Consider the following 13,635-nt stretch of genomic DNA (forward strand, 5'->3'; position numbering starts at 1 on the left):
TTAATTAAAAACTTTGAACTTGAGAAATTACCATTTGGGAGTCTACCATAACGAAGTCCAGAAATTTATCGACAATAAATTTCTTCGTGCTGGCATCCTCTGTCTTGTATTTCTTCTCCAAAGAATCCTACAATTCTTTTGTTGTTTTCAGAGGGCTGTAAACATTATACAGCATATTGTCAAGGCCATTAAGGATGTAGTTTCTGCACAGGAAATCTGAATGTTTCCAAGCATCTACAGCGGCAACAACTTGCCTATTACTTTCACCCTCTTTAAGTGCTGAAACCTCTTTACGGAGAAATCGGGCCAAATTTAGAGTTGTAAGATAGAACAGCATCTTCTGCTGCCATCTCTTAAACTTAGTACCATTAAATTTTTTCGATTTTTCTCCATGATTTATTGGTACTTGAACATGGTTCTCGATAGGGACCGGAGTTGGTGTAACAATTGGAGTACCACTTCCAATTGCAGATTCAGTTGTAGTAGCCATAATATTTGATTACAAAAATCAGAATAACAAACCACAAATTAATTTTCTAGTTACTAAAACCAGAAAATAAATTAGACCACGAAATAATTTTATTTTCCTTATTACTAAAACTAGAAAAATAAAATACCACAGTAATTTTTTGTAACACCAAATAATATTCTGCAATTGTTAATGACACCAGTATATTACTACTAGTTGTCAAAGAAAATAAACAGTATATTACTACTATCTGTCAAATAGTTTATAAATACTATTTGTATTTTCCAACCAGAATATTACTTTGAAAACACAGAAAATTAAATACAATGAAGACACCAAATATAGTTCTGTCTTAAGATTGTTAGAAAATCTTCACTGTATTTGAAAAATAAATTATGTTGTGTACTAAACAACAAATAGAATATAAAAGAAATAAAGGAAATGAGAGAACTTGTTTAATTACAAAAATTAAACTAGAAAAATAAAATAAAATAAATAAAAACATATTTTATTTTGTTACAAAAACAAAATTAAAATCTGATTAAAATAAACAAATAAAACAAAAAAATAAATTAAACAACTTACTTGTTTAATTTATTCGAATAATAATCTGATCAAGTCCAGTGTTCGACACTGTGTCCTCAAGACAGATTCGTCCTCTCCTCGGTGCATTCAGAATATGGACGTCTATCTCCTAGGATAAAATGATCAATCAACAAATAAATGCAGCACTACAATTTATTTGTTCAACGAACACACTTAGTGTATATACTATTTCTCACAAAAAAATAATAGAACAAATGCAGCAAAATACAAAGATGAAATTGCAGCAATGATGGATGAAAATTGGAATCAAACATCAAATGAGGCTGGTCTATTTATAGAAGGATTGGTGGCTTTTCAATTTGAATCCAACAGGTAGCAATCTGTTTTGAACAGATATAGTACCTGTTCGGCACTGTTTGAATAGGTTTTAATCTGTTCGGTTTTGAATTTCGAACAAAAACCGAATCTGTTGCATAGATTTGAATTTGCTTCGGACAGATAAATTCTGTACAGAAAATCTGGACAGATTTGAATTATCCTGTACAAAATTTGAAGAGGTGCAAAATAATTTGAATTCAAATAGATTTTATTTACCAAAAATAAAATTATATTCAAATCTTTTTGGCTCAAAAAGATTAGTATTGGGCCGGACAAGCCCAACCCATCCTCACACCACGCACACGAACCCGCGCCCAAGCCCAGCCCGCTCGACTGACCGGACGGCGGCGGCACGCGCGTGTGGTTATTTTTGGGTCTAATGATTCTAGCCCATTTTGTCCATAACCTCTTTCTCTACAAAACTTGGGTACCCCTTGGGGCACACCCCAAGTTCCAATCCCATGCCTTATAAACCCATTCAAAACTTCCTACCAAATCAATGTGGGACAAGTCATTTTCAAACCTTAAAAGATTTTCCACCAAAGCCTCATTTTCATGGAACACACTTTGGTTTCAATTTTCCACTCACTCGATAATGGTTTTGAGTAACCAAATATATCACGTGAATCACAACGCGGCATAGAACGCATTATCAGTTAGACCCGCGAAAATCAACGCACGGATCCCACCTAAATATTAGACCAAAGTTTAATAAAAATTCTATTTTTTATCCAAAATTTTCAAAACATTTCTGACAATATTATGGGGTCGAAGTGTCACTTATACCCTTTTACGTGTTAGTAATTTTTTTTTTCAAACTCTCACCTATACGTGGTTCTCTAAAAAAAATTTCACTCTCTGGTGACATGTGATTTCCTCAAAATAAATAGACAAACTATCTTAAAAAAATTCACCTTTATTTTCTGCGTAAACATACGTAATCCGATTAGTTACAGATATTGATCAATTTATTTTTTTATATAAATAATATATTTGATGAATTTTACAAAAATAAATAATTTGAATATCCTGAGGTGAGCCCACATGAGTGGGATAGACTTCTTTTCATGCCTTCACCTTCATACCTCTTCGTACTCTTTTTGTTGGTCTCAATTGGGACCATATCAATAATTCGAATAGTCTATTTCGTAAATTTTGTAATAAATGTCATCTATATAAAAAATAAGTTTTATCAAAAAATTATAAATGCAAAAACAAAAAATATTTTGTTTATAAAATAGATGGTTTAATTTATAATAACATTTATAGTTTATTTTATAAAACAAAAATACGATTTTTTCTTAAGTTTATAATTTTTCGATGGAATTTATTTTTTGTATAGATGACTTTTATTATAAAACTTATGAGATAGGTAATTTAAATCATCGATATGAGTCCAAATCAAAACTAACAAAGAGTATAAAAAATAGAGTTAATTATTTAAAAATTCTATTTATAAATGTTATGGTAACTCATATTTTATTTAAGATTTTTTGAACTAATAAGTCATATTTAATAAAATTAAGAATATTATCAGTTTTTTTTTTCAATTTTTAAAATTAAAAACATTATCAATTTTGTATAGTAATGCTCAAGATACGGTTCTGATTCGTAGCTCGAATTTTCCGTGGCTCAAGTGGCTCGAAATCCCAAAACGACGTCGTTTTAGGATGTTTTTTGATTCTCTTACCGGTAAGATAATATTTTTCGTACCATTCGTGCCATTTGAGCCTCATTTTCTCGAGCTACGGAACATTTTCCCTCAAGATAATTGTTTCGCTGATGATGGCGTTATTTGGAAAAAGTATATTTTTTGACTTTTTACAAAAAGATATGCAGAAAAGTAGAGAGGTGATGTGATCCAAATAAGTGCGCTTATCTAAATAGGTGCACTTATATCCAGCATATCAAATGTTTTTGCTTTTCTACTTATTAGTTTGATTCAATTATCCAATAAAATTGAGAATATTATCATTTTTTTCAGTTTTAAAACTGAGAACATTATCAAATTTTTTTTTTTATTTTTAAAATTTTTTTATTTATAATTTTGCACATCAATATTCTGTCATCATGCTCCTTTATAGACACAAAACTTTCATTTTTGCAAAAAAAAAAAAAAAACTAAAAAGTTGTGTCTATAAATAATACTAAAAAATACAAAAAAACACGAATGAATTTTTTTGATACAAAATTAAAATAAAAGAGTATGATGATAGAATATTAATGCCCAAAATTATTAAAAAAAACTTGATAATATTATCAATTTTAAAATTGAAAAATATTAATAATATTCTCGATTTTATAGAATAATTGAATCAAATCAATAAGTCGAAAGTTAAAAATATTTAATATCGTATTTTATTTATTTTTATCAATTAATGAAATAATTAACATTACTGTACAAAATTGATATTACTAATTTTTTTCACAAACCGGAACACGTGCTCTAAGAAGCGCGTGGAAAATGCAATCGTCATTTTGATACTTTCCGGTTCTACTACTCTTCTTTGCGTTCCAGCATTGCCTTGCTTTCTTGGATCATTCATTCATTCTCTCTCTCTCTCTCTCTCTCCCTCCGATTCTGTCACAGAGGCCGAAAGAAAACAGATACACCGACTAAAACAAAAACAAAAACAAAAACAAAACACAACCATACACAGACAAATATACATACATATATCAAAGAGCGAAAATAAAAGTTGTGATTGTGTTCCCTCTTCTTCTCTCCAAATCTCTCTCTCTCTCTCTCGCTCTCTTTCCAAAGAAGTCAAAAGGTTTGCCCTTTCAAATCTCAATTCTTTCTCTGCTTTATTCATCGATTCCATCTTCAAATTGCGCTCGAGTTTTGAAGTATTCTTCATTGATTGTTCGGAATTATTCATTGTATTCTCTTGTTTAATTTGGTTGCAGGATGTTACGATTGTGTTTCCGCAGCCATTTTTTGCTTTTTGGAAGTGATGATGACTTGTTTTGTGGTTTTTGTGAAAATTAGGGTTTTTGAGATTGAATAATTGTGTATATTAGTTGTTGTTGATGTGATCGATTTGGGTTTTTAATAATTCGATGGGGAATAAGTTGGGGCGGAGGAGACAAGTGGTAGACGAGAAGTTTACTAGGCCACAGGGGTTGTACCAGCACAAGGATGTGGATCATAAAAAGCTTAAGAAGCTCATACTTGACTCTAAGCTCGCTCCTTGCTTTCCTGGTGATGAAGATTGCGCTTTTGATCTTGAAGAATGCCCTATTTGCTTTTTGGTCCGTCTTTCATTTCTATTATTATTATTTTTCTCTTCTTTTTTTTTCTTTTTTTTTGAATGATTTATATTTGGTCTCTGTTTGGTGTATGAGAAAATTGAGGAAAGGAAAAATGCAATTTGATGAAGAGAATACAATTCATTTGGTTGACACAGCTAAATTATCCTGCACTACGTGGTTGAGTTGTTTTATTTAAAGTATTTTACGACTTTTTGAGTTTTCGTTAATTCCGGTTAATTGTTCAGTGCATGAAGAAAGCTGGGTTTTTTTTGGTGCCCTTCAGATTATTTTAGTTCGATATTTTAACGATATTGCAATATGTTAGAGAATTGATTGATCTAATTAGGAACTGAGACCATATAAAGTGTAATATTTGGTTTCTCAGCAACCTGTTGGAACAGGGCTTGAATTGAATTCTATATAAAATTTTATATTTGGTTGTATTCTTGGTTCTATTGAAGTTTATAACTGTACCCTTTTCTTCATGTGGTTTGAAACCTCTCAGTATTATCCAAGTCTTAATCGCTCAAGATGTTGCATGAAAGGCATTTGTACAGGTATTTGCTGTGCACATCTCTCATAAGTTGTATGGTTAGTGTAGTCCTTAATTTGGAGACTTCTTGATTTGTTTTTTTTGCAATAGAATGTTTTCTGCAGATGAAGACCCCAAATTCAACTCGTCCTACACAGTATCCTTGAATCTGTGAACAATATTTCTACCTTTTATCTGACAATTTCATCTACTTTGTTTTAACTTTCCCTTTGCAAATTTCATGTTCTGTGTCTGTATTCCTTAACTAGACAAGGTGTCCGTTCTGTAAAACCTTAAATTATGCTGTGGAGTATCGTGGGGTGAAAACAAAGGAGGAAAAAGGGAAGGAGCAAATTGTAAGATTTTCTTTACATTGTATTAGTTTCCTTTTATTTCATTATAATAAGGGAACTTTTGGCAATGTTCGGAATGTGAATTTTGCAAATTTGTGCCACTAATGTGTTTAGGAAGAACAACGGGTTATAGAAGCGAAAATAAGGATGCGCCGGCAAGAACTCCAAGATGAAGAAGAGAGAATGCAGAGAAGACAAGAGATAAGTTCTTCAAGTAGAAATATGGCACCAGGAGAGGTTGAGGATACCACAGTTGCAGGTATTTTTATTTGATGGTTTCGTGTGGAATTTATTTTTTTTGTTCCTCTGATTCTTATGTACCTTTCTATTTTTCCCTGCACATCTTTTATGTCTGCTATAGAAGGTGACGAAATTGTTTCTTCACAAGAACCTTTTCCATCGAGAAGACAATCTGTACGCCTTAGGCAGAACAGGTATAATTTTTTTGTTACATACTGTTTTGTGTCTTTGGCATACAAAATTGGCTCCCATCTTCTGAATTTTATGATTTGTTATCTATTGTTCTATTTTCTTGTACATTATATATCTGAATGTTGTTCAAAATGCTTTTTAGGAGTCACATTTTTTTTTTGAAAAATAGAAGTCCCAAAACTAATGTTGCACCAGAGCTTCATTTATTTTTATGAGCCATTTGATGAGTTTGTTGGTTATTTGGTGAGCTTATGTGGGTTGGATATGTCGGGGAGATGTTTTAGTCAGAAAGTTGGCTTTTTTTGGGCTAATGAGCTAAACTATTTTACTTATATTTGAATGTTGGAAGGAATGAAGGGCATGAATGTCTTAAACATGGTGGGAGAAGTCTTATCACAAATAATTGGTTGTGGCTTTAGGTCAAATTATTAAACCTGTGGCTTATGGCATTGGGGGCATGCTTTTGACTGGCTGAAAGATCACCTTGTATTGTTTTGCATGAATTTCTTACAAACTCATGATTCATGCATAATAAACAAATTTCTAACTGAATGGAAGAATGCTATATTTACTACTGAGATCTATTCTAAGGATGCAGCAGAAGTATTATTGATGGGGAACAAGAAGGAATTGGTTAAAGAAATAAGGGTTAATAATTAATTTTGACAATAGGTTATATTTTGGAATTTGTTTTATTTTGGTAACTTTTAAGGTTTCTTGATTGCTTATAAATAGACCATTATGTAATATGTTTATTTAGATTTGAATTAATGAGATATTGAGTAGGTTATGGCCATTTTGAGATTAAGGTTGTAGCCATTGTGTTTTCTCTCTCTATCCTCTCTTTCCCTTCTTAATAGTTGTTTGGCGTTAATTATATTTGAAGATCCAATTTTTCAAGTAAGAAAATGATAAGGCTGGAATTCTGGCATTGAGATATAAGTGCTTTATCTGACAGCTTATGCAACATTGCTTGTGTGATATACCTGAGACAACGCACATAGGGCTTACAGTATTTTCATTTCTTTTGCTGTGAGTGAATGAAATGAATTATTGTTCATCTATCTCTCCATAAGGAGGAAAGATGTTTTTTATTTGATTTTCTTGATGTGTTGTTCCAAGTACATGCACACGGTGACATATTTCTTTCAGCTGCTAAATTTTGGATGTGCCTAATTTGAGGGTGCAGCTTAGCTTTTCTATAAAGATGGTTTTAACTTCTGTCTTGTTTGACAAATGCAATTGAATACAACAAATGCAATTCATTCCTTTGATTCTGGTGCTGATTGCAGGGATGATGACTTTGATCTGGACCTTGAGGATATAATGGTTATGGAAGCCATCTGGTTGTCCATTCAGGTACATGTTCTAAATTGATTAATTAAGCATCTGGCTACAAGCCAATGTGTGTAGTTACTAATTACGTTACATGGACTCGGGTGCGGGTGCGGGTGCGCATCTAAGGGTTATTAGACACCTCAAAATTAAAAATAAAGGATACATGGATACGGATTCAAATTTGGATATGGATACGGGGGTACGTCACATAATTATTTCTTAAATATATATTTTTTATAAACATGAGTTAAAAAGTTGACCCAATAATTTTTTTATATACAATTTATGGACCAAACATATAAATTAGCTACATAACAGCCCATGGTATTAAAAGATTTATTGACCAAAATTTTAATAGGCCCAAAGTTTAGTAGGCCCAAAATTTTACTTATCTTGTTCAACCCAATTTTTTTTTAAATTTTTTTTTTTTATAAAAAGAATAAAATAGAGAGATGAAATATAATAAATAAAGAATGAGAGAGAGAGAGAGAGAGAGAGAGAGAGAGAGGGGCTTACAGTCATGCTCGTTGAAGACAAAGACGAAGACGAAGTTGAAGTTAAAGGGAGCTAGACGAAGTTGAAGTCCACGAAGACAAAGTCGAAGGACGCAAGCAGGGGGATCGAAGTCTTGCCCTTTTGAAGTCGGCCACAAGTTCTCTCCTTACTCTCGTCTCTTTTGTTTCTTCTCCCATATCCATTTGTGCAGAGCCGTATCCCTGCCATGTCTCACACCCGTACCTGTGTTGTATTGTGTCGTGTCAACACGGGTACCTCCCAAAAAAGAAGAGTCCGTGTAACGTAGGTTACTAACAGTCACTAGGACCAAACCCCACCAATTATGAAAGGTGTTTCTAGATTGTGGATACTATTCTATGAAGCACAGGTGTGGGTACAGATACTGGTACGAGTACAATATAGTTCTGCTGGTACGGCGAATTCTAAAAAAAGTAGGGTTAGGATACGGTTGGGGTATGCCAAATTTTTTATTTTATTTTTTAAATTTATCACTAAACATCCTACATACAAATCAAAATTTAATATCATAATTAAAAAGAAAAATTACACAACCAAAAAATAAATTATTCTTCAGCATAACTATTAACAAAATAATTAGTGAATCTATGCTTTCTGATGAACTCATATTCCTATAATATAACCATTAACAAAATAATTTGTGAATTTTTTAGTATATAATTTTTCAAAAATATTGAATAAAAATATATAACATTACTAAAAAAAAATAATAATTTATTTTTCATGACTCCACCCAACAGTAACCTTATCCCATTCATCTCAACTTGAACTAAATCACTCAGCACTACACAAAAGGTAAAGCACTCAGCACTACACAAAACTTAATAATTCATCATTACAAGTAAACACTACACAAAAAGTAAAGCACTCCGCAGCCCACATCTTCATTATTTAATTCTTATCTTTGACTTTTTTCCATCTTCAAAAAAAATTATAATGAGATTGAAGAAAAAACAAAAAAAATTATAATGAGATTGAAGAAAAAAAAATAGAGAAGAGAGAAGCGAGAGAAGAGAAAGCGAGAGAAGCAAGAGTGAGAGGTGACAGAGAAGAGAGAGGCGAGAAGTGAGAGATGAGGGCGAGAGGTCTTTGAGAGAGAGATAGAGAGACGACTTACCTAAGTAAGAGGCGACACAGAAGAGAGAGGCTAATGGACAGATCTGGTTGTTTGCTACGAAGGAGAAAGAAAAGAAAAAAAAAATGAAAGAAAGGAAGAAGAATTGAAGAAGAAGAGGATGAAGAATTGAAGAGAAACTCACCGAAATGTGTTCTTTGAAGGAGAGAATCAGCACCTGTACCCTTAAAATTGCTGAAAATCTTGCTTTCTACCCAGTCATACCCTAAAACGTACTCATGGAGTACCCACCGCCTCTGTCTATGAAGCACGGGTACGAATACTGATACTGGTATGATACTGGTATGTCGACACGGTAAAATTCAAAAAAACTAGAGTACGGATACGGCTTGGTATTCTTGTAAAAAAATATTTATTTTTAATTTAGAGTAATGAAAAAATTAATTAAATGGTTTAATTTGTTAAGATCCAACCTATAATTAACATATAATGCCAAAAGTAAAGGTATAAATCAAAATTAAATGTCAATATATTGAATTACTTTCAAACCATAGTTTAATTTTAAAATCATGCTAAGTATAAAACTAAAAAAAAAAAAAAAAACCTAGTGAAAAGAGTTTTATCTCTGTAATAGAAGAGAATATTGTTTCAACTGAGGTACGTTACGGCTTGGGTATATATTAGGTATGTCTGGGTACGCCAAAAATTAAGAAGAAAAAATGTGGGTACGTGTTTCATGTACCTGATACGTATGCAGAAGTACCATACGAGATATTATATGCCGGTAAGTACCCGGTACGGGTACGACATGTTTTTCGAAGTACTTATGCTTCATAACTGCGTACCCAACTTCACCAAACCATGTGTGGCGTACACATTACGCGTACCTGCACCCGGTAAGTACCCGGTACTTGTACGGCAACATTTTTGGAGTATCCGTGCGTCATAGATACTATTGTTATGAGAAATGTTACCTTTACATGAAGCCTGAAGGCCACCCAGTTGTCATGTTCCTTTGTTAGGTTTTTATATATATATTTGCAGTTGAGGAGGAAATCATTTTTTTATTGGGCAGTCGTTTAATATTGGATGGTACCATTTATCAATTAAATTGGAAATCTGTATTTGCAGTTCTCATAATCGCATTTTGTGCTACATATGTCATGAATCATGATGCTTTCATTTCTGGTCAGTGCAGCCTCAGAGCATAGGGGGCCAACTATTATCAAGGGGTCATGGTTCGGGAGCTCCACTAGCCCCTTCCAAAGTCTCCTTCCCTGTTTCTGTGTTTCTCTTCTGGGCAGTAATGAAGGAAAAAACAAGGATTTTTGCTGAGACTTTTTTTTTTTTTGTTCCAGTGTATATGTTAGTCTCTCTCATTGTTTAAAATATTCATTTAAGACTCTGAGATATGAGGCTAGAAATCCTAGGGAATGATCATTCCCGTCTCCATTTGTCTCAAAACTGTAGGATTTTAAGAGATTATGACAAATGATTGATCTTGATGAAGCTTTTGAAAGCATTAGTACTGCCAAAACACTAAACCCAAACAATTTAGCTTGTTACATGCTCCTTACTGTTTGTATTATTTCCAAATTGATCTCGCTTCTACCTATTGTCCAGGTTAGAAAATCTGTCCAATAGTTATATCCTGTTTCATTTTTCTGAGTAACCTGCACTTGGCATAATGATGACAGGAGAATGGCAGACAACGGAATCCAACTTATGGTGATTCTGTTCCATCTGAGCAGTACTTGACAGAAGACCAGCATGTCTCTCCAGCCATGCCCCCTGTGGCCGAATCATCTTCATCACCATCCGGAGGCCTTGCTTGTGCAATTGCTGCCTTAGCCGAGCGTCAGCAAACAGGTGGAGGATCCTCCAGCAACCACGATGGAAACACGTCAACATTCAACATGATTCCTGGGTATAGCAGGTTTTCCAATAGAGGGGAGCAAGTGACGGACATGTATCATCCTTCAGGGAACTCTGCTGAGGATTCGCCTGAGCTCGGGCTGGCAATGAACAGGGATGACGGAGAATGGGGGGTAGATCATGAGTCTGAGGCGGCTGAAGTTGGAACGAGTCGTGCAAGTTCTGATGCAGCAGAAGATGCTGGTAGAGATTCTGCATTGCCAACACAACATGAAATTGAGGGTGGTTTCCAAACAGTTGGAGGATCCATTGTTCCGGATAGTTTTGAGGAGCAGATGATGTTGGCAATGGCAGTTTCGTTAGCTGATGCCCAGGCCAGGACCAGCATGCCAGGACTTACATGGCAGTAGTTATAAGGTGAAGGTACTAAACTCTCTCTCTCTCTCTCTCTCTCTCTCTCCATATACAGATGTAAAATGACAACATGATTTTTAGTGAGTGAAAGGTACTTGTTTGTGCCTTTGGAAAGGATTCAAATTCTTGCAGTGTGGCTGCCCCATTCATTAGGTTAAGAAAATGAAATCATTTAATGGTCACGAGTTTCTCAAGCACAAACATGACATGGATGAAAGCTTGCATAGGATACAGGTTGCTATGATTTTTGTTGCTACAGCAAGTCCTTCCGTGTGAAATAACATGAGTTCACCTGATGATGACCCAATTGTGGATTGAACTACCTCTGTTCCGACACTCACTGGTAGGAATGGCAATGGGACAGGTTGGTGCGGGTTTGTAGTATTCCATCCTGCCTCCATTTTTTACGTGGGCCTGCAAATTGAGGAGTCAGGGGGGTGTCAAGGTAATTTCCCCACTTATAGGTAAATTGTCTTTTTTTTTTTGGTTACATCGGAGATAAAAAGACAAGGGACTAAGCCCGTTCCATAGAATGACCTAACATGCACCACCAGCATATCCTCTGGTTGGGTTGCTCCAAGTTTGGCAAGAGCGTTAGCACATAGGTTACCTTCTTTCCAAACATGTTGTACCGTGCAGTTGCAGCCTCTGGGCAAAATTTTGGCATCCTCCACAAGGCTCTTGAAAGGGCAGTTTGCAGCTATGTCTTCTTCCATCAGGTGCACAACTTGGGTTGCATCCGTCTCAATAATCACATCATTTAACCCTTGTTGTAGGATTACTGTCAGTCCCTTGTACACTGCCTAGAGCTCTGCTTCCAGGCTGGTCCTTGGTTGAAGTCTGCCATAATAGCCACAGACCCATGCTCCTCTTTCATCCCTAATCAGACCTTCAAAGCCTCCACCTCCTCCTGTAGTCCTACTTCCATCAGTGTTGAGCTTTAGTTTTCCTGCAGGTGAGTAATTCCAAGTGACAAGTTGGTAAGCTGGTCTAGAAACAGGAACAGAATTGAGGAAAGCTAGATGTATTTTTGTAGAGTAAGCTAATATGAAATTGACAGTTTCTTGGTAAGCAGTGGTTTTTTGTTCAAACACAAACAAATTCCTGTTTTTTGAGATTTTCCACAAAGCTACAATAAAAACTAGATACCAAGAGAGGTCTGCATTAAAATGAGTTTTATTTTGGAAAATTTGGCTATAAACCCCCTTTCCCTTCCTTTCATTGTTAGAAGGACTAAGAAAAAAATTATACTTTCTAAACCCCCTCATAATTATAAAATCTTGCATAAAGGACAAAATTTATTATTTAAATATTTTATCAGATTATTATACCCTCACATATACACAATCCAGATATAAAATTTATCTTCTCTCTCGTCTCTCACTTCTAACCCTAGCTTCCTCCATGGCCGGAGCTGTGTCATTCCTAAGCTCCGACGATCTCTCTCTGCATCTTCTCAACTCTCCTCCTTCAACTGTTTATCTTCTATCTCGTCTCTCTCTTCTAATCCTAGCTTCCTCCATGGCCGGAGCTGTAGAAAACTTGCAAATCGCGCTGATACATATATATATATATATATATATCTATATATGTGTGTGTTTGTGTGTTTTGAGATTTAAATTCGAATATATGTGTTTTGAGATTTGAATTCGAATATATATATATATCTACATATTCCGATCTGTAATATATATATATATATATATATGTGTGTGTTTGTGTGTTTTGAGATTTGAATTCGAATATATAGATTTTTGAAAGCTCAAAGTTTTAAAAATCTGAAAAATCTGAAAAATCTGAAAAATCTGAAGAATCGGGGTATGAAAAATTGAGATTTCTCTAAAATTTTCAGATTATAGGCCTGATTCAAGGATTATAGGCATGATTCAATATTTTTCAAAGTAAACATCGATTGATTCAAGGATTATAGGCCTGATTCAAAGCTCAAAGCTCAAAGTTCCATCGATTTTTCAGAGTAAACATCAAATTTCATTTGATAGAACTAGAGTAAAATTTTACTCTGGTTCTATTGCTCTGTTTTTTTCATTTGATAGAACCAGAGTAAAATTTTACTTTTATACAGAGTAAAATTTTACTTTTAGCTTCAGAGTCTTACAGTTTACTTATTTTTCAGAGTAAAATTTTATTTTTATACAGAGTAAAATTTTACTTTTAGTTTCAGAGTGTAAAATTTTACTTTCATTCAGAGTAAAATTTTACTTTCATACAGAGTAAAATTTTATTCTGAAATACATAGTGAAAATGTCTTAATAGGAGAGCTGATAGATATGAGGGTAATATAGTAAAAGAAACAAGTTTTAAAATATCAGGGGGTTTTGAAAGTACTTATATAATTCTTGTCATTTTGAAAGAGAAATTAGATAGTGACAGGGCTATGACCAAATCCCCTTTTATTTTTCACATTACTCATGAG

At 34.0% G+C, this 13,635-nt stretch overlaps 1 protein-coding gene across 2 annotated transcripts; it reads left to right on the forward strand.

Annotated features, from left to right (window-relative positions):
* The first annotated feature begins 3,873 nt into the window (after nucleotides 1–3,873).
* Nucleotides 3,874–11,383, forward strand: LOC114322073 (E3 ubiquitin-protein ligase DA2). 2 transcript variants are annotated; one of them, XM_028269340.2, is made up of 9 exons: nucleotides 3,874–4,167; nucleotides 4,304–4,648; nucleotides 5,154–5,205; nucleotides 5,292–5,337; nucleotides 5,455–5,536; nucleotides 5,648–5,792; nucleotides 5,895–5,967; nucleotides 7,258–7,324; nucleotides 10,610–11,383. In XM_028269340.2, the coding sequence occupies exons 2-9, from the start codon at nucleotides 4,457–4,459 to the stop codon at nucleotides 11,195–11,197; spliced, it is 1,245 nt and encodes a 414-aa protein (XP_028125141.2). In that variant the 5' UTR covers nucleotides 3,874–4,167; nucleotides 4,304–4,456; the 3' UTR covers nucleotides 11,198–11,383. The 2 variants fall into 2 exon arrangements, with proteins under 2 accessions (XP_028125141.2, XP_028125142.2); XM_028269341.2 differs by having other exon boundaries at nucleotides 3,903–4,167; nucleotides 5,898–5,967.
* Nucleotides 11,384–13,635: the final 2,252 nt, after the last annotated feature.

The sequence above is a fragment of the Camellia sinensis genome, chromosome 8 (genome assembly GCF_055761805.1).
Source record: "Camellia sinensis isolate YWXY chromosome 8, ASM5576180v1, whole genome shotgun sequence".
Taxonomy (NCBI): domain Eukaryota; kingdom Viridiplantae; phylum Streptophyta; class Magnoliopsida; order Ericales; family Theaceae; genus Camellia; species Camellia sinensis.